Below are 26,207 nucleotides of genomic sequence, written 5' to 3' on the forward strand. Positions count from 1 at the left end.
ACACGTCCCGGGGTGAACGTGTGTGTGAACGCAGTCCCAGAACACGCCTTGTGTGAACAGCTGGCGTAAAGCGTGTCATAGTGACGCCGCTGAAACTGAAATCACTCGCTAATTTATGATCGAATCAGAAAATAAATAAAAGAGTGGTTTCTTGAGAGAGAAATCATGAGCAAACGTAAGACGCCTCAGAGACATTACACGTCACATCAATTTCACGTGTCTTCACGGGATGTGTGTGAACGCATGCACAGATTCTGGAAAACGACTGAGCCAAAATCAAACGATCCCGGGACACATTATCAGTGTATTTTCCAGGATCTCTGTGTAAAAGGCGCTTATGTGTGGCTGAATCTCATTACAATCAAAATCAAGACACGGCCTTGTGTGATTATTCAACCACAAACGGCTTTACAAGCCTCGTTCTTTTAGCAGCTATTTTGATCATTTTCCTAAAGAAACTCACGGCAGTCTTTCTCATCCTCTCCTTCCCCGCAGTTGTCCTGGCCGTTACAGCGGAATATCCCAGGAATACAGCGACTGGGATTCGTGCATTTAAACTGACTGGGTAAACACACGTGGATATCTGCAAAACACACACACCGACTTATAACACTGACATGTTTATTGCCCTACTGGACCCAGTTGAGTCGTTGACCCTAAAGGTGTGTAAAATTAACTCAATACCAATAGACCATTTCACAAGATGTAAACAACACTGGTCCAGAAACTCTTTCTGTTTCAGTTTGTAACTGTTTTCTTTATTTCACATGTAAAGAAAACATCTTAAAGATGTTTGTTTAACTTAAATGTTCTGTTGGTTGTATTTCATCCCAGCTTTTATGTAGTGTTAAAAAACTGAAACAGGAAGTGCTTCTGGACCAGTGTTGTTTATATCTTGTGAAATGGTTTATTAATGCAATTGATATTTGCTTTTGCATGTAGTGTTGTTGGAAAAAAAACCCCCAAAAAACCCAACAGATACTTGAAAAATGTCCATAACCGTACCGCAGTTGGCCTCATCAGAGTTATCCTGGCAGTCGTTGTCTCCGTCACAGATGTACGCTGGGTTTGTACAGATACCAGTGCCACACTGGAACTGACCGGGTCTGCATTTAAACTCAGCTGTTGGAAGAAACATGTACAAACGTGCTCTTATTACACACGGGTTCGGCTGTGAAAATGTCTCTCCTACAATCCACACCACTCACGGCAGTCGGCAGGCTCGTCGGATCGGTCTCCGCAGTCGTCCTCAGTGTCACACTTCCACCAGAACGGGATACACTTGTCATTCTTGCACACAAACTGAGGAGAGATGTTAGAGGTACATTTTTCGAATGAGAAACGGTGTGTGTTATTCTGTCTCAGATTGGATTTAAAGGGATACTCCACTTTTTTTGGAAATAGGCTCATTATACCACTCCCCCAGAGTTAAACAGTTGAGTTTTACCGTTTTTGAATCCATTCAGCCGATTTTCTGATATTTAGAAGAATATCAGTAACCAGACGGTTTCTGGTCTCATTGATTTCCATAGTAGGAAAAAAATATATACTATGGAAGTCAATGAGACCAGAAACTGTCTGGTTACTGATATTCTTCTAAATATCAAAAAAATCGGCTGAATATATTTGAAAACGTAAAACCCAACTGTTTAACTCTGGGGGAGTGGTAAAATGAGCCTATTTCCAAAAAAAGTGGAGAATCCCTTTAGCTACACACCTGGCTGGCGGTGCAGTTCGACATGCACTGTTTCCCATCAGCGGCCAGGTAGAAGTTATTCGGACAGGCACATTTATAGCCACCCCCCGGAGACAGCAGACACAGGTTACTGCAGCCGCCGTTGTCTGTCTGGCACGGGTGATTCGTGACTAATGGGAGACAAGAGAAGCGTAATATAATCATGTTACGTTTTTATGTTAAATACATCCTCTTAAAGGTGCAGTGTGTGATTTTACATAAAGCACAAAGTCAAGGGAGAAGCCCATTGATATAGAGTTCATAAAAGCGACGAGAAAAAATATTTCAACAACGTTTTAGGGGAATTAGGGGATTCAGATTTGTCTCGGCACAACTACTTGCCTCATAGATTGCCCGTGAGCTTCTCCTCCTGTCTATACGGTAATTAGGGCTGGGTATTGACACAAATTTCACAATTCGATTCGATTTCAATTCACAAGCTTGCAATTCGATTCGATTTCGATTCCGATTCGATTCAATATTGATGATTTTGGATATCAGTTACAATAAATGGCAAATTTTCTCAAGGGAATCAAATCTCTTAACTAATGCTGTAAACTATGGGAGTCTAGTTGTAGCCTACTAGGCTTCATTAGCCTAATATGAAGGTAATAATGAACTTTTTTGTAGCTACACAAACACTTTTTATAATAAGAAGATTATATGAAATATAAACATTTAAATGGTGTCTGTCATAAAAACTTGCCAGATTTATTCAAATATGCATTAAATATTGAAGAACATTAAGATCATAATGCATATGTAATATGGTGTATATATTTAGCAAAATGCTCAGCTCAGTTTTTGTAGCTGACTAACGAGTTGATGTGGGTTTTCTGAGGTAAATATGACGATGACATTGATTACAAGCTGTTTAACTGACGTCTTTCCACGGTTGAAACGCTGATTGAGCGAATCAATGTGACATGATACAGATTTCGATAAGCTGTACTCTATCTTTTAACACACTTTCAGATGCTCATTCATGTTTATTTCGCGCTGTGACTGGTATTGCCGGAAGAGAGATAAGGGCGATCTCACGCCACATCGCCAAAACGCTATTTATGTTTTTGAATTTCTAAAGTAAATGGACGTAATTTGAAAATTGAGACTTTGTTTCATATCAATAGTAACAAAGGACAAAGATTATTGCGATTTTTTTTTTTTGGATGCGCGCAGCCGCGATACAATGTTCCATTCATTCAAATGAAACAGGATGACTAATCGATTCTTGAGATTTAAGAATCGATATCGGTTCATAAAAATGAGAATCGATTAATATCGAGAAATCAATATTTATTACCCAGCCCTAACGGTAATGTCTATATTGTGCGACAGAAAGTTGCGTGGTTATGACGCATTTGTTAGCCTATTTTCCCAAAAACGGCAAGAAACGTAAGATACAAAGTGGAGCCTTTTATATATAGAAATAAATAATGGTCAAATTAAGACTTTGGACGCATCAGGTGTAAAGTTATTCAAAGTCAAAATGACGCCAAAATAAATGGGAGTCAATGGGATGCTAACAGCAGGTGAAATTCTGCTACAATGGCGGCTCACGCGAGGCTTCAACTTCTTTTTTGTTCCCTTGCTTTTTTGTTCTATTGAGATACTGTAATCGTGAATTTAGATATACACTGACGAGCAAATTTTCATTCAAAACATGCATGGCTATAGCCTGAAAGGTCTGATTTATGCACTGTTTTTTCTTGTTTTTTTTGTGCCAGACTAAAGACTAAAGACAGACTGTTGATCTTTAAATAAAATATGTTTGGTTCAGGTTTGAAATTCATTATCTTTTATTATTGGCTATGTAGTATATTATCATAGTAGGCCTACCCAACCCCCCCCTGGGGACTTGGGCGCTGAACCAACGGATTCTCATCCCAAAGCGCCATATAGGACGCTTTTGCAAAAGCGTAAATATCCAACACACATGGCACCCTTTAACGTCTAATGAGACGCTTCGGTTATGGTTAAGTTTAGGTATGGTGTAGGGTAAGGGTTAGACCACTAGGGGGCGCCTTCTGCCCAAATATATCTGCGTCTCATTTCACGTTAAAGGGTGCCATGTGCGTTGGATATTTACGCTTTTGCAAAAGCGTCCTATATGGCGCTTTGGGATGAGAACGGGCTCGCTGAACATGCCGATTGGTTGAGTTCATGCTGCATTTTCATTGGTTGACTCCACGCCGCATTTTAAACTCCATGTGTTGCGGTGAGTGCAGTAACAGTTGTTTGCTATTCGAATCAATAATGGAGTTTAAAAAATGGCCCGGCGACGAGGTTCAGCTTAAATTCAGCGGATGAAATCCAGCGGGAACTGTAAAGTGGCGTGCAGTCTTACGTCACCAGAATAATTTGCCTAATCTTTACGGTACTTTAGATCAACAGGTCCGGTAACAGGTAATTTGGGTGTAAGCGCGACTCATGAGTGTCCTGACCTTCTGGCTGTCTGTAGGGGTGGTAGATGTGGATGTCCATGGGTCTGTGTAGTGTGCTGATCAGCATCGTCTTGTTGGTTCCCTGTGTTTTGTGAGCTCTGTTGATTGACTTGGTCTCCCAGTCTGTCCAGTAGATGTACTCCTCAAAAATAGTCATGGCGAATATGTGTGGGATGTCCTGAGTCAAAACTGCAACACAAACGTGGGGATTTTTAACTACACAAACATAATAAACACGCAACAGTATGCTTTAAACAGGGATGTCTTCACTTTGTCTGAAAAAGAACTAAATTACGCGAAAGTATATTAGCCTGCATATACTACATGCAACATTGCCGTTCACAGTCCTCATCATCTGTCATATGCTCAGTTATAATATATATATATATATTTCCAAAAATGTATACCTGTAATTTTCTTAAATTATCTTCTTAACTACAGTTTATAGTCACAATCCTGCTGCTGTGCTGAATCCCAAAAATGGTTATGATAACCTGCAGACCCTTTCCCAAATGGCTTGTGTTTTCCCCTCACCAGTGTGTCTATTGGTTCCGTCTAAGCTGGCAAACTCGATGTAGTCCTCTCTGGCATCGGCCCAGTAGATGCGATCATTGATGAAGTCCAGAGTGAGACCGTTGGGCCACGTTATCTTGTCCTGTACGATCACACTTCTGTTGGTGCCGTCCATCCCAATGCGGCCGATATGAGGATTATCCCCCCAGTCAGACCAGTACAGGTACCTGACAAAGACAAACGTCATTGTTAAGTTCCCCGTCCTTCAAGGAATATTAGGAGAGGAGAACCAAATAATGAAAAACAAACACAATTAAAGTGTCCCTATTATGCTATTTTAAAACCCCTCTGGTGCTCTTCGGTCATTTCTGACCGAAAAATTTTCTGTTTTGAAATTTTAAAAATCACAGCTTCATCGCAATGTTACAAAACTTGGTGACTTTTATGGCATTACGTATGTGAACACACAAAAAATTGAGGTCATGATCTGAGCATGCTAAGTGGTCTTAAAAAAATAGTCACACTTGTGGGCTTTGGTCAAAAATGATCCCGATATAGGAAATGAACGGGAAATTGTAAAAAAATGAAAAAAATAAATAAATAAATAAAAAGTCAATTTTTTTTGATAAGAAATAGTTTTTGAGATTGTTTCAACTATATATTCAAATCCACCAATAACAAAAAAAAAGTGTTCATAAACATCTGGGAAATTCACATGCCTCTCCATAGAGAGCTGTACATGCCATCTAGTGGTTACACCATGATTCTACGCTTTTTCTCTATACTGTAACCAGATGGTACTAATTTTCTTCATTTTTTTTTTCCTGAAGGCCTAGACTCTATATTAAACTAAAATACTGCATTAATATTTTTTTTTGAAAAAAAATTATATATATATATATATTTTTTATTTTTTTTCCATGGCAAAAATAAACCATAAATATTGCATAAATATTAATAAATTCAATTAAACTGTCTCAAAATACTAAATTAAAAAGAATAAATATTATAGAACAAAAATAAATTTTTACTGGGATGGAGAAAGTTTCATTTTTAGGTGTCCGGTCACTTTTGACCGGGAAGATAACAAGTGTGACTCCGATGTTGTTCCTAATGTTGTTTTGGTGTCTCATTAGGTTTACACGCATCACAGGTCAAAAACACTTTAATTTCCTCTTAATATCAATTGGAGCATCAGCTCTTTTCTCTCAGTGTATGAAACGGTTCAAGGATTCAGTCTTTCTCTGAGAGCTGCTCTGCTCTGATTGGTCAGACGGCCCAGTCTGTTGTGATTGGTCGACCGTGTCCAAACCAAACTCTCATTATCATATCTGAATTTCAGTTCCCGATCTTCCTCAGTGATACGAACGGTAATCAATCTCATCAAAGTGTGTTTGCTTTGGCAGCAGAAAACAGCGTCAGATTCGCTTCCTTCTTTTAAGAGACAATAACTCCATTTATCTGCACTCTGATATTTGAAACTTAAGAAAAAAAAAAGCACGATAGGGGGGTTGGTGGGAATGGTCACTGTTTTCTTTTTCTTTATTTTGGTAGTTGTTGTTTTGTTTTCTTGTCTTTTTTATGTTGCTTTTATGTTTTTAAGTTTATAATAAGGAATCATAAAAAGCAATGTAACAATGAGTGTGAAATTGTTAGATTCCCTAATAAAAACACGATAGGGTCATTTTGATTGTTTACCCGTTGCGGACGTCCACGGCTACGGCTCTGGGTTCCCTCAGTCCAGTGTTGACCAGAACAGTCCTGTACGCTCCGTCCAGCTTGGACACCTCAATAGTGTCCCGTCCCTTATCACACCAGTACAGGTTCCCACTGACCCAATCGACAGCCAGACCATCAGGGTTGCTGAGAGATGTGCGGTGGAGAACCTGCCAAAGAGTCCAAACGAAAGTCTAGTTTCAACCAACGTTTGGCTGACATCACAGTGAATAATAATAAAAATAATACGTTTAATTTATAACGCACTTTTCATCCAAGGATCTCAAAGTGCTACAGGTTAAAAACAATAAAAGATAAACAGTTCTTTAAAAAAAAAAAAAAAAAAAAAAAGGTGAAGTGAGGGTGAATAAAGATGAATAATCACCTGAACGTTGCTGCCGTTGATGTGCATGCGGCGTATCATGCTGCCTTGAGTCGTGACATCTGTCCAATAGATCATCTGCTGCCTGTAGTCGAAGTCTAACGCAACAGCATTGTTCAGACCCTGCAAATGAAGAGGAAAAACTGCAATGAAATGTTACAGGATAGAGTTTAAAACACTAGCGCCAGTGTCAAGTCATACCTGCTTTATAAGTGTGTAGTTTGAGCCGTCCAAGTTGAGCTTTCTCAAGTAATAACGGTTGGCAAAGATGAGGAACGGCTCCTCCTCTATACAGGGAAGTGAAAATGAAAACATATTAAAGTAGAAAAGACACTCCCATGACTACAGGTATGAATAGACATGCATCATGGTGAAGACATCAGCACTTTGGACCTCGCTGAGGGATCCAAGCAGAGATGTATAAAGTACTAGAAACCCGGACTTGAGTAAAAGTACAAGTGCTCTATCAAAAAAGTGACTTGAGTAGAAGTTGAAGTGCTCTTTAAGCACCACACTTAAGTAGAAGTACTAAAGTATTCAACATTTTTTGTACTTAAGTATTGCAAGTAGTTTATTTTAAAATTCACTACTTAAGTACCAAAAGTTAAAGTACAAGTACTGTGTCATGTAATTATTAAAGAAAGCAGTCAAAAGTTTGAACTAGCAATCAAATAAGACGCTTTGGCGGGATACAAATTTGATTTGGCGGCCGCCAAATAAATGTCATTGCAGGACAAACCCTGGATTAGTTGTCAATGTGTGTGTCAATCAATACCATTACCCTATAAAACTGGCGTGTGATTTAGGCAGCATGAAAGCCAACTTGCAACGAATGATTCGTACAATTTTTACAATTGTAAAGAGTAACTAGCAGAACATTAAAAAAATATCGAAGTAAAAGTATTAAATTCATCGAAAATATCTACTGAAGTAAAAGTAGAAGTATGAGAAAAAAACAATACTCTAGTAGAGTACAGATACAGATTTTTAGTACTTAAGTACTACTATACATCTCTGGATCCAAGTCTAGAGCCTCACAAATGTACAGGATTATCTGTGTCTATGTTCATGGTCCGTTCACACCGTGTTACCAGTTGTTCCTGTTTGCCTTAAGTGTTTTATTTAGTGTTAAAGAGGACCTATTATGCAAAATTCACTTTTATACGTTTTTGAACATACTGTATTTATGTGTTAGCAGTGTGTGTACACAACCACCCTTTTGCGGTCAAAATCCATACACTCTGTTTGTTATTTTCTGCATAAATCTAAAATAACGTCTCAAAATGTTCAGGAATATTCTCACTCTGCATAGGCTCCGCCCACAACTGCTGACTGACTCCGCCCCTCATTGAGCTGAACACAGTCCGCCATTTTTATCTCCTCACCAGAGCATTTAGCACCAGTGCTCAAGTAAGAAATGTGTTCTTATTAAAGCTATTAAAGTTATTCAGTCAAGAGCGGTGAGCGATTTTCTGTTTTTTTTTTTGTTTTTTTTTTGGTTGATTGATTCATATTTACAATATATATTGCAGTAGCTACTGTATATTACACTGAATTCACTTTAATACAGATCTAACATACACATGTGATTTATTTCCCTGCTGTTTACGTTCACAGACTGTGTTTATGTGAACTTTGTGTGTGTTTTTGACAACCTTGTGTGTATTAGACAGGTTAAGTGAAAGAGAACTTAGTTTAATACTCATGCAATGTCATGTGAGCATGAGATTATAATCAAAACCAAACAAATGTATTTATAGTTTTTGGTAGAGTGTCTGAGGCCCTGTTTACACGAGAACGCTCGCGGGTGAAAACGAAAAAAAATATTTTATCCTTTCGTTTACACGGCGACGGCGTTTATGGGGCTTAAAAACTCAAAAAAGTGAAACCACCCTTCAGAGTGGAAATCTTAAAATCGCTCCACCGCCGCGGTAAAAACGCAAAAGTCTGCTTGGCAGTGAAGGTTGTACGCAGGCACGCGGATTTGGTGTTGTTGTGTGGCAGTGCTCCACATCGCCACCTAGCCGTCTGGAGTGCATACTACAGTACATTGAATTTCACCAGTGTTGGGGAGTAGTTAACTACAAGTAGCGACGCTACTAACTTAACTACATTTTTCAGTAGCTTGGCAGTAGCTCAGTTGCTTTTTAAACAGTGTAGCTTTTCCAGTAGCTAACTACTTTTTGCAGCAAGTAGCGGTGTAACGCGAGCAAAAGCTACATTGCGTTTGTCAGCGCGATCGCCGCGATGCAAGGATATTCTTCTTCTTTTTGGATTACAAACTAATTTTTTGCCATTACCGCCACCTGTTGTTTAATCACGCGTCTTGCGGCTAACGGTTCACTGACGTACAGAAGTGGGTTGACGCACCCGATTATATAGCAAGACGTGACGGCAGATTTGGAGGATGGAGAAACAACTAACGTTAATTACCCATGGCCTTATTTGTCCAAGTTCAATCGGTATTTTTGAGAAAATGTTCTACATGCAATTTACGTTGGATGTATATTTTGTTCTTGCAATGTTGTTGGCTATTTGTTGCAATTTTGCACTTTTGGCAAACAGTCTGAGATATTTGAGTGTTGTGTGTAATAAAAACAATACTCTTTGAAATCATAATTGTACTGCATTGTTTTAAACAATAAATATTTTACTTAAACTTTCCTCAGACACTTATTAAGTTATTTATAATATACGTTGTTAAAAAAAGCAAAAGTAGTTTCAATGTAGCTAGCTACTTTTTGATAGTAACTTGTAGTGTAGCTAACTACTTTTCCAAAAGGGAAGCTTGACTGTAGTTTAACTACTTTAACTTATGAGTAGCTTGTAGCTTGTCAAACTACAGTTTCAGAGTAGGGTAACACTTTATAATAACTACACGCTAATAATAATTAGTTAAGTATGAGTAAACCATTAATTCATCATTCATAAAGCATTAATAAACATTAATAAGCAGTTTATATATACAGCTATAAATGCTTTCTTCTTGATTTAAAAGCATATCTATAATTTGTTAAATAATTGTATTTTCATCCTTTATTAATGATCAATTTATCATTTCTAAATGAAGAATTGCATTTTTTATGAACCAGTTATTTAAGAGTTGTCAATGGTTTGTAAGATTACTTAGAGCGAGTAAGTAAATGATTTACAAACTATTTAAATGTGCATTCATACAGCTTATCATTCAGACATATAGTGATGGTTACTTAGTGTGTTATTGAATGCTTTATTAACATGTATTAATGCTGTAATTCAGGGTTAATTTGGGTAGTTATAAAGCATTTAGTAATGGTCAGTTGACTATGTTCGTGAGCTCATCTAAAGTGAGGACTATTCATGCCTTGTAAAGCCTTTTTAAAGGCTGTTAAATATTTCTATGTTCTGTATCACTGCGTTGTGTTTTACTGTTTAGAAGATTGATGAGTCTTTAAATCACCTTTATAAATGCTTTACAAAAGCATGAATAGTCCTCACTTTAGATTAGCTCACAAAAATAGTTAACTGACCACTACTAAATGCTTTATAACTACCTGTATTTACTACATTTACTTACACTTTCTAAGTGATCTTATGAATGACTGACAACTCTTAAACAACTGGTTTGTAAATAATGCTATACTTCATTTAGAAATTATTAATTGATCATTAACAAAGTATGAAAATACAATCATTAAACGCATTATAGATATGCGTATAAATCAAGAAAAAAACATTTATAGCTATATTTATAAACTGCATATTAATGTCTATTAATGTTTTATAAATGATGAATTAACTGTTTACTCATGCTTAACTAATGATTAATAGCGTGCAGTTATTATAAAGTGTTACCCAGAGGGGCTTCCCCAACACTGAATTTCACACACTTTTGCGTCACCTTATGCACGCAGATTTCCCACCCAAAACGCTCGTCTAAATGCAGAATAAAAAGTGATAACGCAACGCCACTTTTGCGTTTTCTCTTCAGAATTGTTTCTGTGTAAACATAGCCTGAGGCACTTGCTGTAAAGGCTTCACCCTCTTCTGGAAAGGGGGCGATTAAAGATACATGCACGAAAAACAGCATGTTTTTGCTTCAACTCAAAAATTTCCATTTACAACAAGGTATAATAAACGATCTGTGGGGTATTTACAGCTGAAACTTCACAGACACACTCTGGGAACACATGAGACTTGTATTGCATCTTCTAAAAAAGTGCATAACAGGTCCCTTTAAAGTTAAATAAACTGTTACTGTCTGCGATTAGATCTCATCTCGTCTTTACTGCAACCGTACATGACAGACACTCGTACCAGAGGTGGACTTGCAGACGGTGTGGTCGGTGGGGCTGAGCTGGAAGCCGTCCACACACACACATCGGAAGCTGCCGTGTGTGTTGATGCAATGCTGTGTGCAGGGATACGAGGTGGAGCACTCGTCCACATCTACACAGGTCTTCCCATCATCCTTCAGTCTAAAGCCAGTGTGGCATTTGCACTGGAGAGAGAAACACAAAGAAAAGTAAGTATCGGATTGCGCCAGTGTCAAGTAAATAAAATAAATAGCATTCATGCATTTATATTCTGTAGGTTTTTATATACACTGTGAAAAAATATTGTTGGTTTAACTTAAAAAAGTAGGTAACCTGGTTGCCTTAAAATTTTAAGTTGATTGAACTGGAAAAAGTGAGTTAATACAATGAAGGAGATACTCAAAATAATAAGTTATCTCAACTAAATAAAGTTGATTTGACAAAAGAAAAAATGTTGTGATAACAAATCTTGAAAATATCTTTTTTTTTTTTTTACAGTGTAAGGGTTTGATCCAGTCTTTTTCCACCTGATTTATAACATTTTATTCTTAAAAACATTTTCTGGTTGTTGACATTATTTATTTATTTAATGAATTATGCAGTAATAGAATAGCGACCTCACCTTAAAAATCCCCATGAAAATGAAACGTTTGAACCTCGCAAATTAATGCATATTTAATTAAGATTATTCCTTATCCGCATATTTAAACATTGCATTTCACAAAACGTAATACACTGTGAATAATAACCTGTGGATTCATCTGTAGTGTCTTGCCTTAAAGGAGTAGTTCAGTTTTTTTTTTTTTAAACTTTTGCTGATAATTTACTCACCCCCATGTCATCCAAGATGTCCATGTCATTCTTTCTTCAATCGAAAAGAAATGAAGGTTTTTGATGAAAACATTCCAGGATTTTCTCCATATAATGGACTTCAATGGGAACCAAACGGTTCAAGGTCCAAAAGACAGTTTCAGTGCAAACTGTTCAAAGGTCTTTAAACGATTCCAGTCGATGAATAAGGGTCTTATCAAGCGAAACGATCGCTCATTTAAAAAAAATAACAAAGTTTAAGATTTATAATCTCAAATGGTCACTGGGTGCGTGACTGTCCTATTCAAACTCGTTCATGAAAATGAAAGAATCTTTTCCCGAGTCAACTCGTTTGTTGAATGAACCAAATGACACGAAAAAAAGATTAGTTCATTTTGATGAACGAGTTCGAACAGGAGAGTCACGAACGCACATCACAGAACAGAGCAATGCGAGCATTTGAGCTTATAAATCTTAAACTTTTTTTATTATTTTTTTTTAATGAGCGATCGTTTCGCTTGATAAGACCCTTATACATCGTCTGGAATCGTTTAAAGCCCTTCTGAAACTGTCTTTTGGACCTTGAACCGTTTGGTTCCCATTGAAGTCCATTATATGGAGAAAATTCTGGAATGTTTTCATCAAAAACCATTTCTTTTCGACTGAAGAAAGAAAGACATGGACATCTTGGATGACATGGGGGTGAGTAAATTATCAGCAAAGTTTTTTTCAAAAGTGAACGACTCCTTTAAAGAAGTTCATGTTCTAAACATGGGAAAGTAAGCATGACCTTTACCTTGAATCCGATCTTCAGGTCTACACACAGCTGAGAGCATCCACTCAGTTTACTGTTCAGACATTCATTAATGAAGCAGTTGAGCTCATCCGACCCATCGCCGCAGTCATCGTTCCGATTGCACAGTAACATCTCACTGATGCATTTACCGTTCCCACACGCATACGCCGTCTCATTACACTTCTTTTCTGCTTGAAGGAAAAAAGAAAGAATAATTAAATGCATGTGCAGATTGGACTGGTCCAGTTTCTAGTATAACCATTAGGGCATGTTTTCCAAAGCCTTTCCAAAAATTGATATTTGATATTTGAATAGTGTGCCTGCATTATTCTGTCTGTCAAATGCTCTCAGCTCGGCTGGTCCTGTTTCACACTACATGACGCCACATGACTATAGTTTGTTGGCTTTGTCATTTAGAACGAGGTCACACATATGTAGCTGGATTAGCATTTAGTTCATACCCGAGCCGTCACAGTGAGGGTTTTTGGGAGCTTCGTCTGAGTGATCGTGGCAGTCGAACTCTCCGTCACACTCCCATGTCTTCTGGATCAGGCAGCGGCCGTTGTCACAGCGGAACTCATTGGCCTTACACGCAGGATACTCTACAGAGATGAACACAGACCGATGAGATCTCAAATAATACAGTGAAGTCAAACCTATTCAAACATCACTTCTGTAGTAATGGGTACCACCAACACTCTTTACTTTTTAGGTGTGTTCACACGAATATTGCCAAGAGGCAGTGCTATTTTACTATTGATGATATACTACTATACTTTTTGTTAATATTTTGGGTAACACTTTAGACATTTTATAAGTAACTTTCCAACTACATGTCAATAGCAGTCATTAGAGTATTAGTAGACTGTCTGACACTTTAGTTTAAAGGGATTGTCCACTTTTTTTTGGAAATGGGCTAATTTTACAACTCCATCAGAGTTAAAGGACAACTCCGGCGCAAAATGAACCTTTGTTCTAATAACACATTGTTACCTAGTCAACCGTTATCTGAGATTTGTTTTCATGATAATCGAATGTAAATAGTTTTATCTCTAAAAACAGTTTAGCCTATAACGCTAGTATAATGCTAGTATATAGGGCATAGAGTAATGACAAATAAAAAATGCTTGTTATTACCACTAACAAGGCTCAAAATAGCCCCACAGTTACACGGTAGCATAATAAGGGTCCCTACATTCAAACCAAAGCATTGAGAACTTTGTCAGTGTCCAAACAGTTTAATAAGAAGATATTTTATACGCACAGTCAACTTCGCGAATACAGGAAGAAGCCATCTTTGAAAAATAGTCTCTACCAGTCGATCTACGAACACCGATACAAGTGCGCTGGTGAATAAGGTGATAAGGTGAGCGCGAACAGTAGGCTACGTGTACATATTGAAGAGAAGAAAACGGTTCGTGTTTGTGTTTCTTCCGGAAACAACGGACCATATGAGATTCGGCACAGTTCAGCGCACTTGGATCGGCGTTCGTAGATCGACTGGTAGGGACTATTTTTCAAAGATGGCTTCTTCCTGTATTCGCGAAGTTGACTGTGCGTATAAAATATCTTCTTATTAAACTGTTTGGACACTGACAAAGTTCTCAATGCTTCGGTTTGAATGTAGGGACCCTTATTATGCTACCGTGTAACTGTGGGGCTATTTTGAGCTTTGTTAGTGGTAATAACAAGCGATTTTTATTTGTCATTGCTCTATGCCCTATAGCATTATACTAGCGCTATAGGCTAAACTGTTTTTAGAGATAAAACTATTTACATTCAGCAATCATGAAAACAAATCTCAGATAACGGTTGAATAGGTAACAATGTGTAATTAGAACAAAGGTTCATTTTGCGCTGGAGTTGTCCTTTAAACTGTTGAGTTTTACCGTTTTTGAACCCATTCAGCCGATCTCCGGTTCTGGCGATACGACTTTTAGCATAGCTTAGCATACATCATTGAAGTGGACAAGACCATTAGCATTTCTCAAAAAAAAAAAAAAATGGCCAAAGAGTTTCGATATTTTTCCTATGTAAAACTTGACTCTTCCGTAGCTACATCGTGCACTAAGACCGACGGAAAATGTAAAGTTGCGATTTTCCTGCTTAATAATCAAGAAACTTTACTTCCGTACCATCAGTGCAGCAGGTGCAATGATATGACGCAGCGTCTGAAAATAGTCCCCAGCTTGGTGACTTCCAACTAGAGCAAGACCGATTTATTATCGGCCGATATTAGCATTTTCCAAACTATCGGTATCGGCAGATATAATGGCCGGTAAATGAATATTTCAAAAATAAAATAAAAATGGACGAAACAAGCTTCAATCATCTCTCATTGGCCTGTTATATTGAAAATGTATGTTTTACAGTATTTGCAGTATGACGTTATCTATTGCTAAATTATGGCTCATCATAGACTAGCTAACCACAAAGCTAGCTAATGCCACTATCATCAGTGGAAGACCGCTAACGTTAACATTAATTTGCTTGGAAACCACAATGAACTTTTTCTGCCTAAATAAAGTAACTAGTCCCTGCAGTCCCTGCATTGTAAAATGTAAGTTAGACTTGCGAGGAGTGAACATTTAGACATTGAGAAAAAGTATCAAACATATCTTGTTCATAAAAGTTAGCTTTTCTTTTACACGTGTGTTTTAGAAGGCAGGCAGCCACTGATGATTGAAAATGGTTTGATGTAGCTTGATGGAAAGAACTGAAAAAGTGCAGGTAAAGGGATAAGCAAGCTGACATTGTAAATATAAGGTAGCTTATAAGGCGATGTAGGGACTAATTATTATTTTATTTATCAGAACTTTAATATATTTGGATGTTCATCTGTTCTGTTGTGACAATAAAAGAAACTAGTTTTTTTAAATGCTTTATCATTTTATTTATTATTATATTATTTATTATTATTATTATATTATTATATTATTTATTAAATAACTACAAATAACTATGTTAGGGAAATCTGTTAATGTTTTGTTCCGCGTTTCTGAAATAAAAAAATATATAAAAAAAAATATCGGCCGATATATCGGAATATCGGATTTTAAAACAAAAAAAATTTTGTATCGGTATCGGCCTTCAAAATCCTTTATCGGTCGGGCTCTTCTTCCAACGTGACCGAGACTAAGTTTGTGTAGTTATCTTGACGGAAGGTAGCCTATTTTCAGGCGATGCGTCATATCATTACGCCTGCTGCACTCATGGTACGGCAGTAAAGTTTCTTGATTATTACGCAGGAATGAGAGTATAGTTCCTAGCCATGTCAGCCTAGAAAATCGCAAATTTACATTTTCCGTCTTAGTGCACGATGTAACTACAGAAGAGTCAAGTTTTAAATAGGAAAAATATCGAAACACTTTGGTATTTATTTATTTATATTTTTTGAGAAATGCTAATGGTCTTGTCCACTTCAATGATGTATGCTAAGCTATGCTAAAATTGGTACCGCCAGAACCGGAGATGGGGTTGATGAACCGAATGGGTTCAAAAACGGTAAAACTCAACAGTTTAACTCTGGGGGAGTTGTAAAATGAGCCTATTTCCAAAAAAAAGAAAAAAAGAAAAAGAAAAGTGGAGTATCCCTTTAATGCTCCTCAACAGACATTCGACTGACTATAAGTAACTTTGCAACTACATGTCAACTTATTCTGCTAACCCATTAGCCACAACCATAACAGTCTACTAATACTCTAGTGAGAGTTAGTTGACATATAATCCGAGGTACATTTACATTTGTAGGATGTCTATAGTGGACTATCAATAATGTGTAACCCTATTTTGAATTTGATCTGCACCTATAAACAAAAATCAGAAATATTGCTTTGGCAACAAGCTGAATTATAATACTTTTTAATATATTTAATTTTATTTCAATTAATGTTTATTTTATTGCAATCAACTAGGGCTGTCAATATAAACACGTTAACGCAAACAATTCATTATTTTCATTTTAGCGCATAAAAAATTCAAGTAGGATCCATTTTTTCCCGTCATCCTTTGGATCCGTTACATTAGATAATCATGCTCTCGTTTAAACCATTGAAGCACAAAGAGAAGGCAGCGTTACCACTGGAGCGCGTCTGTAAATCTCACACACACACTAGTGCGCACTTCAGACAGCGCTTAAAACAGACAAAAACGCACAAAATTATGCCAAAATGCCATGTTTTGTTGAGTATCCTCACAAGCACAGCTTTAAATTACTTAAAATCTTAAATGAGCGTAAAGAGTTGATGCGTGTCATGTCTTAAAGTGACAGCAGCCTAATAAACGTGCTGCTGTCTGACAGTAAGGACAATCAAAGAACAAAAGAACAAAATAACTTTTGTAGCTTTAATAATTATCTTGTTTGAAATAATCGTGAACGCACCGCACTCCTGAGATTCGTCGGATCCGTCGCCGCAGTCGTTGTCGTGGTCACACACGAAATGTTTGGGGATGCACTGTCTGTTCTGACACATGAACTCTCCCGCCTTGCACGTGTTATGGAACACTGAACGAAAAAAGACACAAAATGTTTAGCAGGAGTGATTTGCGCAGTATTTGCACAAAAGCCAGAGGAGTATCTGACCACTCACCACAGCCGGCCTTCACGCTCTCGTCGGCTCCGTCCGGACAGTCTCTGTCGCCATCACACACCCAGCGCTGCGGGACACACTTGTGCGAGTCGGGACACTGGAACGCGTCCGCACTGCACGTTTTATTCTCTGAGTCAAAAACACACATGATTCACAGACACATAAAACCATTTCTAGAATAATTCAATGCCACTTATTATGTTAAAGTGCCCCTGTAGTGCTTTTCCTGATATTCCCTTTCATGGATCAAATCCACTTTGATGAGATTGAAATGGCTGTTCGTATCACTAGCTGAGGAAGATCCAGAGCTGAAACTCAGAAATGATAACGAGCGTTTCGTTTGAGTTCACAGTCGACCAATCACAACAGACTCGGCCATCTGACCAATCAGAGCAGAGCATCTCTCTTTAGAGAGACTGAATCCTTGAACCGTTTCAGACACTGAGAGAAAAGAGCCGATGCTGCAATGGATATTATGAGAAAATGAGTGTTTTTTGACCTTGGAAACGTGTAAACCTGTTGTAGGAGATGCCAAAACAACATTAGGAACCTTTAAAATAGCATAATAGGGGCACTTTAAACACAGTTTTATTCTCTGTGATTCATCAGTTCTACTTTAAATGTCCCATTTCATGCTGTTTTGAAGCATCAACACTCACTGCATCTGCTGTCCTCATCTGATCCATCTCCGCAGTCGTCCGCTCCGTCACACACCCAGCTGCTGGAGATACAGCGATGATTCCCACACTCAAACTGCGTCGCTGAGCAGAACTTATCTGAGCAGAATAATTCAACGACCCGTTAGTGAATTATTCACAAGATTCTTCATAGACAAAACTTATTTCAAAGACTCTGGAACAAATGACCTCAACTGAACTGGAGAGATCTGAAAGTGTGTTTACTGTATATGTTCTTAAAGTCACAATTAATTCAAAATTGACATTTCTTGTTTGTTTTTTAATGCAGTATTGCGTCATTTACTCAAGATTATTTATTGGTGCATAGCATTATTGTTCCAGGAAATCTTGTATCACAATAACTTCCCCTCTCTCTTTCAGCGTCTCTTCTCTTGGTGGGCGGGGCAACCTGTCACTCACATGAGATCCACCAATAGCAAACCACAACCATCCAATCAATTCCCCACAGACAAACTCAAACCCCACCCACATTTGCTCTTGTTCCAGAAGCTGTTCATTCTGATATACAACACAATAAGGGACTAAAGGGATAGTTCACTTTGAAATTCATTTTTGGTATGTTTTAGCTTACCTCAAGGGCATCCAAGATGTAGGTGTCTTTGTTTCCACAGTAGTTTCAATTTTGATATTTTTAGGTCAACCCGTTCTTGTCTGTCAGTCATATAATGGAGGTCTATGGTCACCACCTCAAAGAGCATGCACAGAGAAGTCCAAATTAAACATGATTTAATGACTCGTAAATATAAGTACACACTGATGGCCTAAGACACGAAACGAGCGGTTTGTGTGAGAAAACGAACAGTATCGTTTTTACCTCTTGTAACCACAGCCACGTCCAACTGATCTGAAGGAATTTTCTCACACAAACCGCTCGTTTCGTGTCTTAGGCCATCAATGTGTACTTACATTTAAGAGTCATTAAATCATGTTTAATTTGGACTTCTCTGTGCATGCTCTTTGAGGTGGTGACCATAGACCTCCATTATATGACTGACAGACAAGAACGGTTTGACCTAAAAATATCAAAATTGAAAATACTGTGGAAACAAAGACACCTACATCTTGGATGCTCTTGAGGTAAGCTAAAACATATCAAAAATGAATTTCAAAGTGAACTATCCCTTTAATGCTGGCGGGGCAAGAGTAAATGAACAGTGAGGTGGGCTAGTGTTTATTAGCTGGATATAAGGGAGAACTCACCGCAGTGCAGCTCATCAGCGCCACTGTCACAGTCGTTCTCCTTATCACAGGTCCAGCTCATGGGGATGCAGCGGCCGTTGGGACAAGCGAAGAAGTTTGATGGACACTTTCTCTTTTTTTTATCTGACGAATAAAAAGAAAAAGAAAAAGAGTTTAAGATGTGACGTTGTTTTGAACAAAATCAGGCCGAAACAAACTTCCTTGGATTCAAAAAGAAGGCCGATTTGGGTATAAAATCATCTTTTCCTGGAGCCTTTTGGATAAGGAATAGTTTATTCCATGAAAAACATATAAAGCGGAGGCACTCAGGATTAAGAGATCTAAAAACTTCAATGCCTAAATAATTAAAAAACAGCGTGATGCCTGATGAAGGCTTGTTAGCGCAACGTGTCAGTGTGCCTTTTGCTAACTGTTTTATAAATCATTTAAGCCATGAGTAAATAAAGGCTTTTTAGATCTTGGCCTCGACTTCATAAGTAACTTCTTTTGGAGTTTACGGGAAAGTTTGCTCATATTTTCAAGATTTGTTATCACAACATATTTTCTTTTGCCAAATCAACTTTATAATAATTGATTTAGTTGAGATAACTTATTATTTTGAGTTTCTGATGATTAAATTAATCTACTTCATTGTATTAACTCACTCTTTCCAGTTTAATCAACTTAAAATTTTAAGGCAACCCAGGTTACTTACTTTTTTAAGTTAAACCAACGATATTTTTTCACAGTGTAGTAATCACAACATTTTTTTCTTTTGTCAAATCAACTTCAATAATTTATTTAGTTCAGATAACATATAATTTTGAGTTTCTAATGATTAAATCATTCTCCTTCATTGTATTAACTCACTTTTTCCAGTTCAATCAACTTAAAATTTTAAGGCAACCAGGTTACTTACTTTTTTAAGTTAAACCATCAATGTTTTTTACAGTGTAAAAACCTTTAAACTACTACTGATCCATTGCATATGTGCAGATTTATGTTTCTGCCCTCCCTCAGCACAAACTTTTGACTCAGGTTATGTGGTGACGCTAAACATCACAGCAGAATCTCAGCAGAATTTTAAAATTAATACAATGGAGAATTTCATGAACACACTGGAGAGCCGCTTTATAGTAGAAACTGAAGTTGTAATTCTAATTTAAAGCGACACTGACCCTTTTTTTATGTTTAATATCATAAAGCAATCTACTGTATAAAATGACGCGACTGGAGTCTGAATCTCAGAGCTGTTGCAAACATTTCCACATCGCAGATGCTTTCTGATCTTGTTTTTTTGTCGTGTGTTTATTTTGTTATTGAGAGGAAAGCACACAGCCACACACACCATATATGCTCAGATCTTCAGAAATCCCAGAGATTTGAATAAAAACTCAAACATTTCTTGTCAAGATTTTACTTTCATTGCTTAAAATGAAGAGGAAAGAGCTTTTAAATGGCTGAGTGTGTGTTTACCTGGGCAGTTCCTCTCATCCGAGTAGTCTCCGCAGTCATTCGCCCCGTCACACACCCATGACGGAGCGTAACACAGAGTGGTGAACTCACAGCGCTGATAGGGGCCGCCTTTCACACCCAGACGGAAATAACTGGAACAATCGGAAGCCGCTGAGAAACAAGACAACACAATGGCTTAAGAAACCAAAGAACAGTGTGTGCAGCTTTCAAGGAAGGACTTGTTTATTTGGGAAGTTATTTGATAGAGATTTGACAAACTGATTTTACTTTGATGTACTTTAAAGGGTTAGTTCACCCAAAAATGAAAATTCTGTCAGTATTTACTCACCCTCATGTTGTTCCAACCCCGTAAGACCTTCGTTCATCTTCGGAACACAAATTAAGATATTTAAGATATTAAGATCACTCCTCGATACTAGTCCATAGGCTTCTTGAGGGAAAGACATCGTTAAAATAGTCCAAGTGACTACAGTGGCTCAATTTTAACTTTATCAAACGACGAGAACACTTTTGTGCGCAAAAACAAACAAAAATAACGACTTTATTTCAACTATTCACTTCCTTCTCCATGAGCCTGTAGTCAGTTAACGTAGTGTGATTGCGTAGAGCTACGTCACACGTAGGCTCACTATTGGCCGACGCTGGTCATGTGTGTGTGATGCGTGTGACGTACAATAACAGAAGCTTACGCTATTAAACTAGTAACCTGACTCGCGCAGAGGGAGAAATAAACGAATAGTTGAAATAAAGTCGTTATTTTTGTTGTTTTTTTGCGCACAAAAGTGTTCTCGTCGTTTGATAAAGTTAAGATTGAGCCACTGTAGTCACTTGGACTATTTTAACGATGTCTTTAATGACTTTTCGATGAGTCATTCACTCAAGAAGCCTATGGACTAGTATGCAGGAGTGATCTTAATATCTAAAATATCTTAATTTGTGTTCCGAAGATGAACGAAGGTCTTACGGGGTTGGAACAACATGAGGGTGAGTAAATACTGACAGAATTTTCATTTTTGGGTGAACTAACCCTTTAATATGTGTGCTTTTTTTGAATTGATTGTCTGTTGTAAATCAACAGCACGTCACAGATCCAGTTAGATAATAATACTGAATGTAAATGTAAGGTCTTAGCGTGACTCACAGCAGTTCATTTCATCGCTGGCGTCCTCACAGTCCAACACCTGATTACAGCGGCTGGAGTTGGACACACACGAGCCGTCTCTGCACTGAAACTGATCCGCCGTGCACAGCGTGGCTACAGTACAACACACACAGAACAATCTACTCACACAACTGCGAAACTCACCAAAACATGAGCAATTACAAAGAACAAATAGAAATATAGCTGCGAGCAGCGATGGCGGGCCCAAGCCGGTGGCACCGCAACCCCGGTTCCTTTAGTTACCTAAAGGCACCCGGGTGGCGGTGCCGAAGGCTTTGGCCCTTTCATGATTAAATGTTAAAACGGCTTGCCATACTCTGTCATTTCGACTAGTCAAAATTATGTTACAGATATCTTAAATGATAATACAAACTATCCAAAATGTAATTACGACTAGACAGAAAGACGTTGTTGATATCTACAATGTTAATTCCGGATAGGCAAACTTAGCTTTTAAATGTTAAAAGGGCTTGCCATACAGGGACGTAGGCTCAGAGAGAGGCTCACCATATTCAAACCAAAATATCGGACTTCCTCTTGGTCCGAGCTAATGACTATGTAATAGAAAGTTGTCCGGCTTGAGGAGTAAAATGTATATACCGATTTTTGTAACTGTAGATAAAACTAACAACCCCACTTTTGTCAAAAGGTGGCGCTATTTAGTCCTTGCACCATGCCCGTTTCTGAAACTTTGCACGTCTACTGGCTAATAAATGTGATGTATCTGTTGAGTTTCAAGCAATTTCAATTTCAATTTGACTGTTGAAAAGAAGTGCGCCGATTAGATACTCAGGATCGGTATCGGCTCTGACACTGCCATCTTTGACGAGGCTGATTCAAATTCTATATTGTGCATATACTATTCTATGTTAGGCACAAAGGCACAAAAACTTTCTAAAGTACCATAAAGTTTTTGTGTACTGTATTATAAGTGTTCTGAAGCTATTATGTGATATAGAAATTAATATTTAAGTCATTAAATTCAAGAACACGTAAACTTTTCCCTCTCTGCGCCTGTCAGTCATTCTCCATTCAGCATTCAAACAGCACGTCGCATTCGGTTACAGTCAATGATGAAACGATCTTCAAGATGATTCAATGTTAATCCTATTATACTGGGTCTTTAAAATAAAGGTCTAAAGGTCTATATTTTCGAATGAAGAAACTTTTTCTTGCTGGACTTTATTGCTGTAACTTAATCGTGTTACTTTCTACCGGGTGTCAGACACTGTCGGTTAGATCACAACACTAGAGTCAGAGCACTATAATTGTTCTTCACGCACACAGTAACTGAAATTTAAAACCTTTAAAAGAAAAGGCTCAATAAACTATTGCATAGATAGATAATGTATAATACACTGTTCATAAATATGTATTTCCTTTGTGCTTTGAACTTTTCAATACGGACTCAATGCGCTGTAACTTCATGTGGCATCAAGCACATCATTCTCCGCTCGGGATGCACATAAGTGCTTTGTGCTGCACCGTATTAGAGCCGTAATATCATAATGCAGTGACGTAATGACAGATTATTAATTGCCTTTCAATTATATGTTGCTGCGTCATTAAACATCTGTCCTATGCATTTCAAACATTTATAGCAGCCATGGCTATATCTTTTTATGATTTTTGTTATCTTGTTTTTCATGAATGTATTTTTTAAAAATAAGAGCAATGTGTATTATCTATTATTAATATAGTTTATAATAGCATTTTTGTCATAGATTATGACAAAGTAATCATATGATCCACCAGCGAGGAACCAGCAGAACAGAGTGAACATTCTTTCTGTTTAGTTCAATCCTACTTAATAGGAATTTATTTAAAATGCTCGCTCTACTCCACACCATTAATGTCTTGTGCGGATATCCGTATTTTGACTTTCGGTTTTAAGTAAGCGATTTAAAAGCTCCCAAGTCCCAGCGGAGTCACACGTTGATTAACCGGTGGGAATATACACAATAGGCCTACCTGATATTGAACACAAGAGGGCAGTATAGCACTACGTATGACTCAGATTATTATTTTTTTATGAATTTTACAACAATTCTGGCTGTTTTTGAACGTAAACACAATTCTTAAATGAAAAAAAAGGAAAAATTGGGGAAGTTATAATATTTGTATAATTTAATTTAGAAACAAATGATGTATAATTACATTTTTAGAAGATATGAGGCTTTTAGTGTTTACTTTTTTGACATTACTTTAATCTTTTGCCATAGTTGCACATGTCTATTGGCTAATAAATGTGATGTATCTGTTGAGTTTCAAGCAATTTCAAGCATGCTAAGAGTCCCAAAAGCATCAAAAAATAATGTTAAAGTTTGTTTCGTTGCCACGGCAACAGTATCAAAGATATCAAAAATTCATTCACAGGTCTACATCTGCCGTGTATTTACATTATACAGATGAAGTTTAAAGCAAATCGGTTAAAAATAAGAGAGTGGTTTCAAAGCATTTTGAAAGTGACACACTTCCTGCTGCCAGTTGGTGGCGCTATAACTTTGACTCACAATAGTCACATCCATGTGATCGGTCTCTTACAGCGAAAACACTGCTGAAGTTTCATCAAGATCAGTTAATGTATGCTGAAGTTATAACACACATCCTGTTCCATGTTTCTCGCCATAATTTCGTTTCCTTGCCACGGCCAAACCGTTCGAGATATAAAAAATCCCGTGGCACTTTTTCATCCTTAATGTCTTGACTTCACGCTGATCGAGTTTCGTCGAATTTGGTTCAGTGCTCTAGGAGCAATAATTTAAATTACATTGCATGTGTTTTAAACACAACCCTAAATAGCCAACTTCCTGTTGGGCTGGGGTAAAAAGTAAGAGTGTGAAGTATATATGAAACGATGAGATCTATATGTGTACCAAGTTTCATATTATTACATGCAAGTGTGTTTGATTTATGGACCAAATTTTCAGACCAAGTTTATTGACCAAGTTAATCTGATTAATAAACTAATTATATAAAACTATTGTCAATTCACTACAATTAAACTAGTTATATGCCTTTACTTATAAAAAATAAAAATAAAAACTTATTTAAAAAATACCAGGCTTGAGAAATGTATTTTCTTTATGCAGGTCATACACACAGCAGTGAAATGGTTAAGCCCCCTCCCCCTGCACACACACACACACACACACACACAGACAGTCAGCCAGCCAGCCAAAGACACAGAGACACAGAGACATGTAGGCTCAGAGTGGCCATATTCAAACAAAAATATCTGACTTTCTGTGGGTCCTAGCTAATAAGTGTCAATTAGAAAGTTGTCCGGCTCGAGGAGTACAATATACATACCAATTTTTGTAACTCTAGTTAAAACTAACCACCCCACTTTTGTCAAAAGGTGGCGCTACTGAGCCCTCACCACGCCCGTTTCTGCAACTTTGCACATGTCTACTGGCTAATAAATGTGATGTGTCTGTCGAGTTTCATGCAATTTGAAGCATGCTAAGGGTCTCAAAAGCATCCTAAAAGCATCCTAAAAGAAGGGTAAAGTTTGATGCGTCGCCACGGCAACAGTTTCAAAGATATCAAGAATCCATTCACAGGTCTACATCTGCCGTATGTTTACATTATACATATGAAGTTTGAAGCAAATCGGGTAAAAATAAAAGGGTGATATCTAAGCATTTTGAAAGTGACACACTTCCTGCTGCCAGTTGGTGGCGCTATAACTTTGACTCACAATAGTCACATCCATGTGATCGTCCTCTTACAGCGAAAACACTGCTGAAGTTTCATCAAGATCAGTTAATGTATGCTGAAGTTATAACACACTTCCTGTTTCACGTTTCTCGCCATGATTTCGTTTCCTCGCCACGGACAAACCGTTCGAGATATCAAAAATCCCCTCGCAAACTTTCATCCTCAATGTCTTGACTTCACGCTGACCGAGTTTCGTCGAATGTGGATCAAAGCTCTAGGAGGAGTATTTGACATTCCATTGCGAGCGTTTTACAAACAAACCTCAATAGCCAAATTCCTGTTGGGCTGGGGTAAAAAGTAAGAGTGTGAGGTATAGATAAAACGATGAGATCACCATGTGTACCGAGTTTCATATTATTACATACAAGCGTGTTTGAGTTATGGACCAAGTGTTCGGACCCCGTTCCAGGGGGCGCTGAAGAGCTGCCCTGCCACGCCCGGGTACCATCTTCAGCCCGGCTCTGATGGCCGCGGGTTCTGACCCGTGTGCAAAGTTTCAAGAGTTTTCGAGCACGTTAAGGGCCCCAAAAGTGCCCAAAAGGTAGCAAAATAATAATAATACTAAAGAAGAATAATAATCCCAAGGAAAACAATAGGGCCTTCGCCCTTTCAGGGCTTGGGCCCTAACAATAGGGCCTTCGCCCTTTCAGGGCTTGGGCCCTAATTAGACGTATTCAATAGGGCTGGGT

At 37.8% G+C, this 26,207-nt stretch overlaps 1 protein-coding gene across 11 annotated transcripts in view; it reads right to left on the reverse strand.

The window, feature by feature from the left end:
* Positions 1-26,207, reverse strand: part of lrp1aa (low density lipoprotein receptor-related protein 1Aa) — a 194,953-nt gene that overhangs the window by 46,628 nt on the left and 122,118 nt on the right. For 6 of the 11 annotated variants that reach the window (XM_039663238.2, XM_039663236.2, XM_089125057.1 and 3 more), the window contains exons 48-65: positions 21,775-21,888; positions 20,634-20,783; positions 19,179-19,301; positions 17,940-18,056; positions 17,281-17,409; positions 17,073-17,195; positions 13,153-13,293; positions 12,692-12,879; positions 11,087-11,270; positions 6,992-7,077; positions 6,794-6,913; positions 6,391-6,578; positions 4,714-4,919; positions 4,180-4,368; positions 1,718-1,866; positions 1,209-1,302; positions 1,006-1,122; positions 464-583 (exon numbers count right to left, since the gene is read on the reverse strand). In XM_039663238.2, coding sequence (XP_039519172.2) covers positions 464-583; positions 1,006-1,122; positions 1,209-1,302; positions 1,718-1,866; positions 4,180-4,368; positions 4,714-4,919; positions 6,391-6,578; positions 6,794-6,913; positions 6,992-7,077; positions 11,087-11,270; positions 12,692-12,879; positions 13,153-13,293; positions 17,073-17,195; positions 17,281-17,409; positions 17,940-18,056; positions 19,179-19,301; positions 20,634-20,783; positions 21,775-21,888 — 2,538 coding nt within the window. Of the gene's footprint in view, positions 1-463; positions 584-1,005; positions 1,123-1,208; positions 1,303-1,717; positions 1,867-4,179; positions 4,369-4,713; positions 4,920-6,390; positions 6,579-6,793; positions 6,914-6,991; positions 7,078-11,086; positions 11,271-12,691; positions 12,883-13,152; positions 13,294-17,072; positions 17,196-17,280; positions 17,410-17,939; positions 18,057-19,178; positions 19,302-20,633; positions 20,784-21,774; positions 21,889-26,207 lie in introns of all 11 variants that reach the window. The other 5 variants (XM_089125054.1, XM_039663237.2, XM_039663233.2 and 2 more) reach the window with 1 other exon arrangement.

The sequence above is a fragment of the Pimephales promelas genome, chromosome 21, assembly GCF_988280905.1.
Source record: "Pimephales promelas chromosome 21, fPimPro1.hap1.1, whole genome shotgun sequence".
In the NCBI taxonomy this organism is placed as follows: domain Eukaryota; kingdom Metazoa; phylum Chordata; class Actinopteri; order Cypriniformes; family Leuciscidae; genus Pimephales; species Pimephales promelas.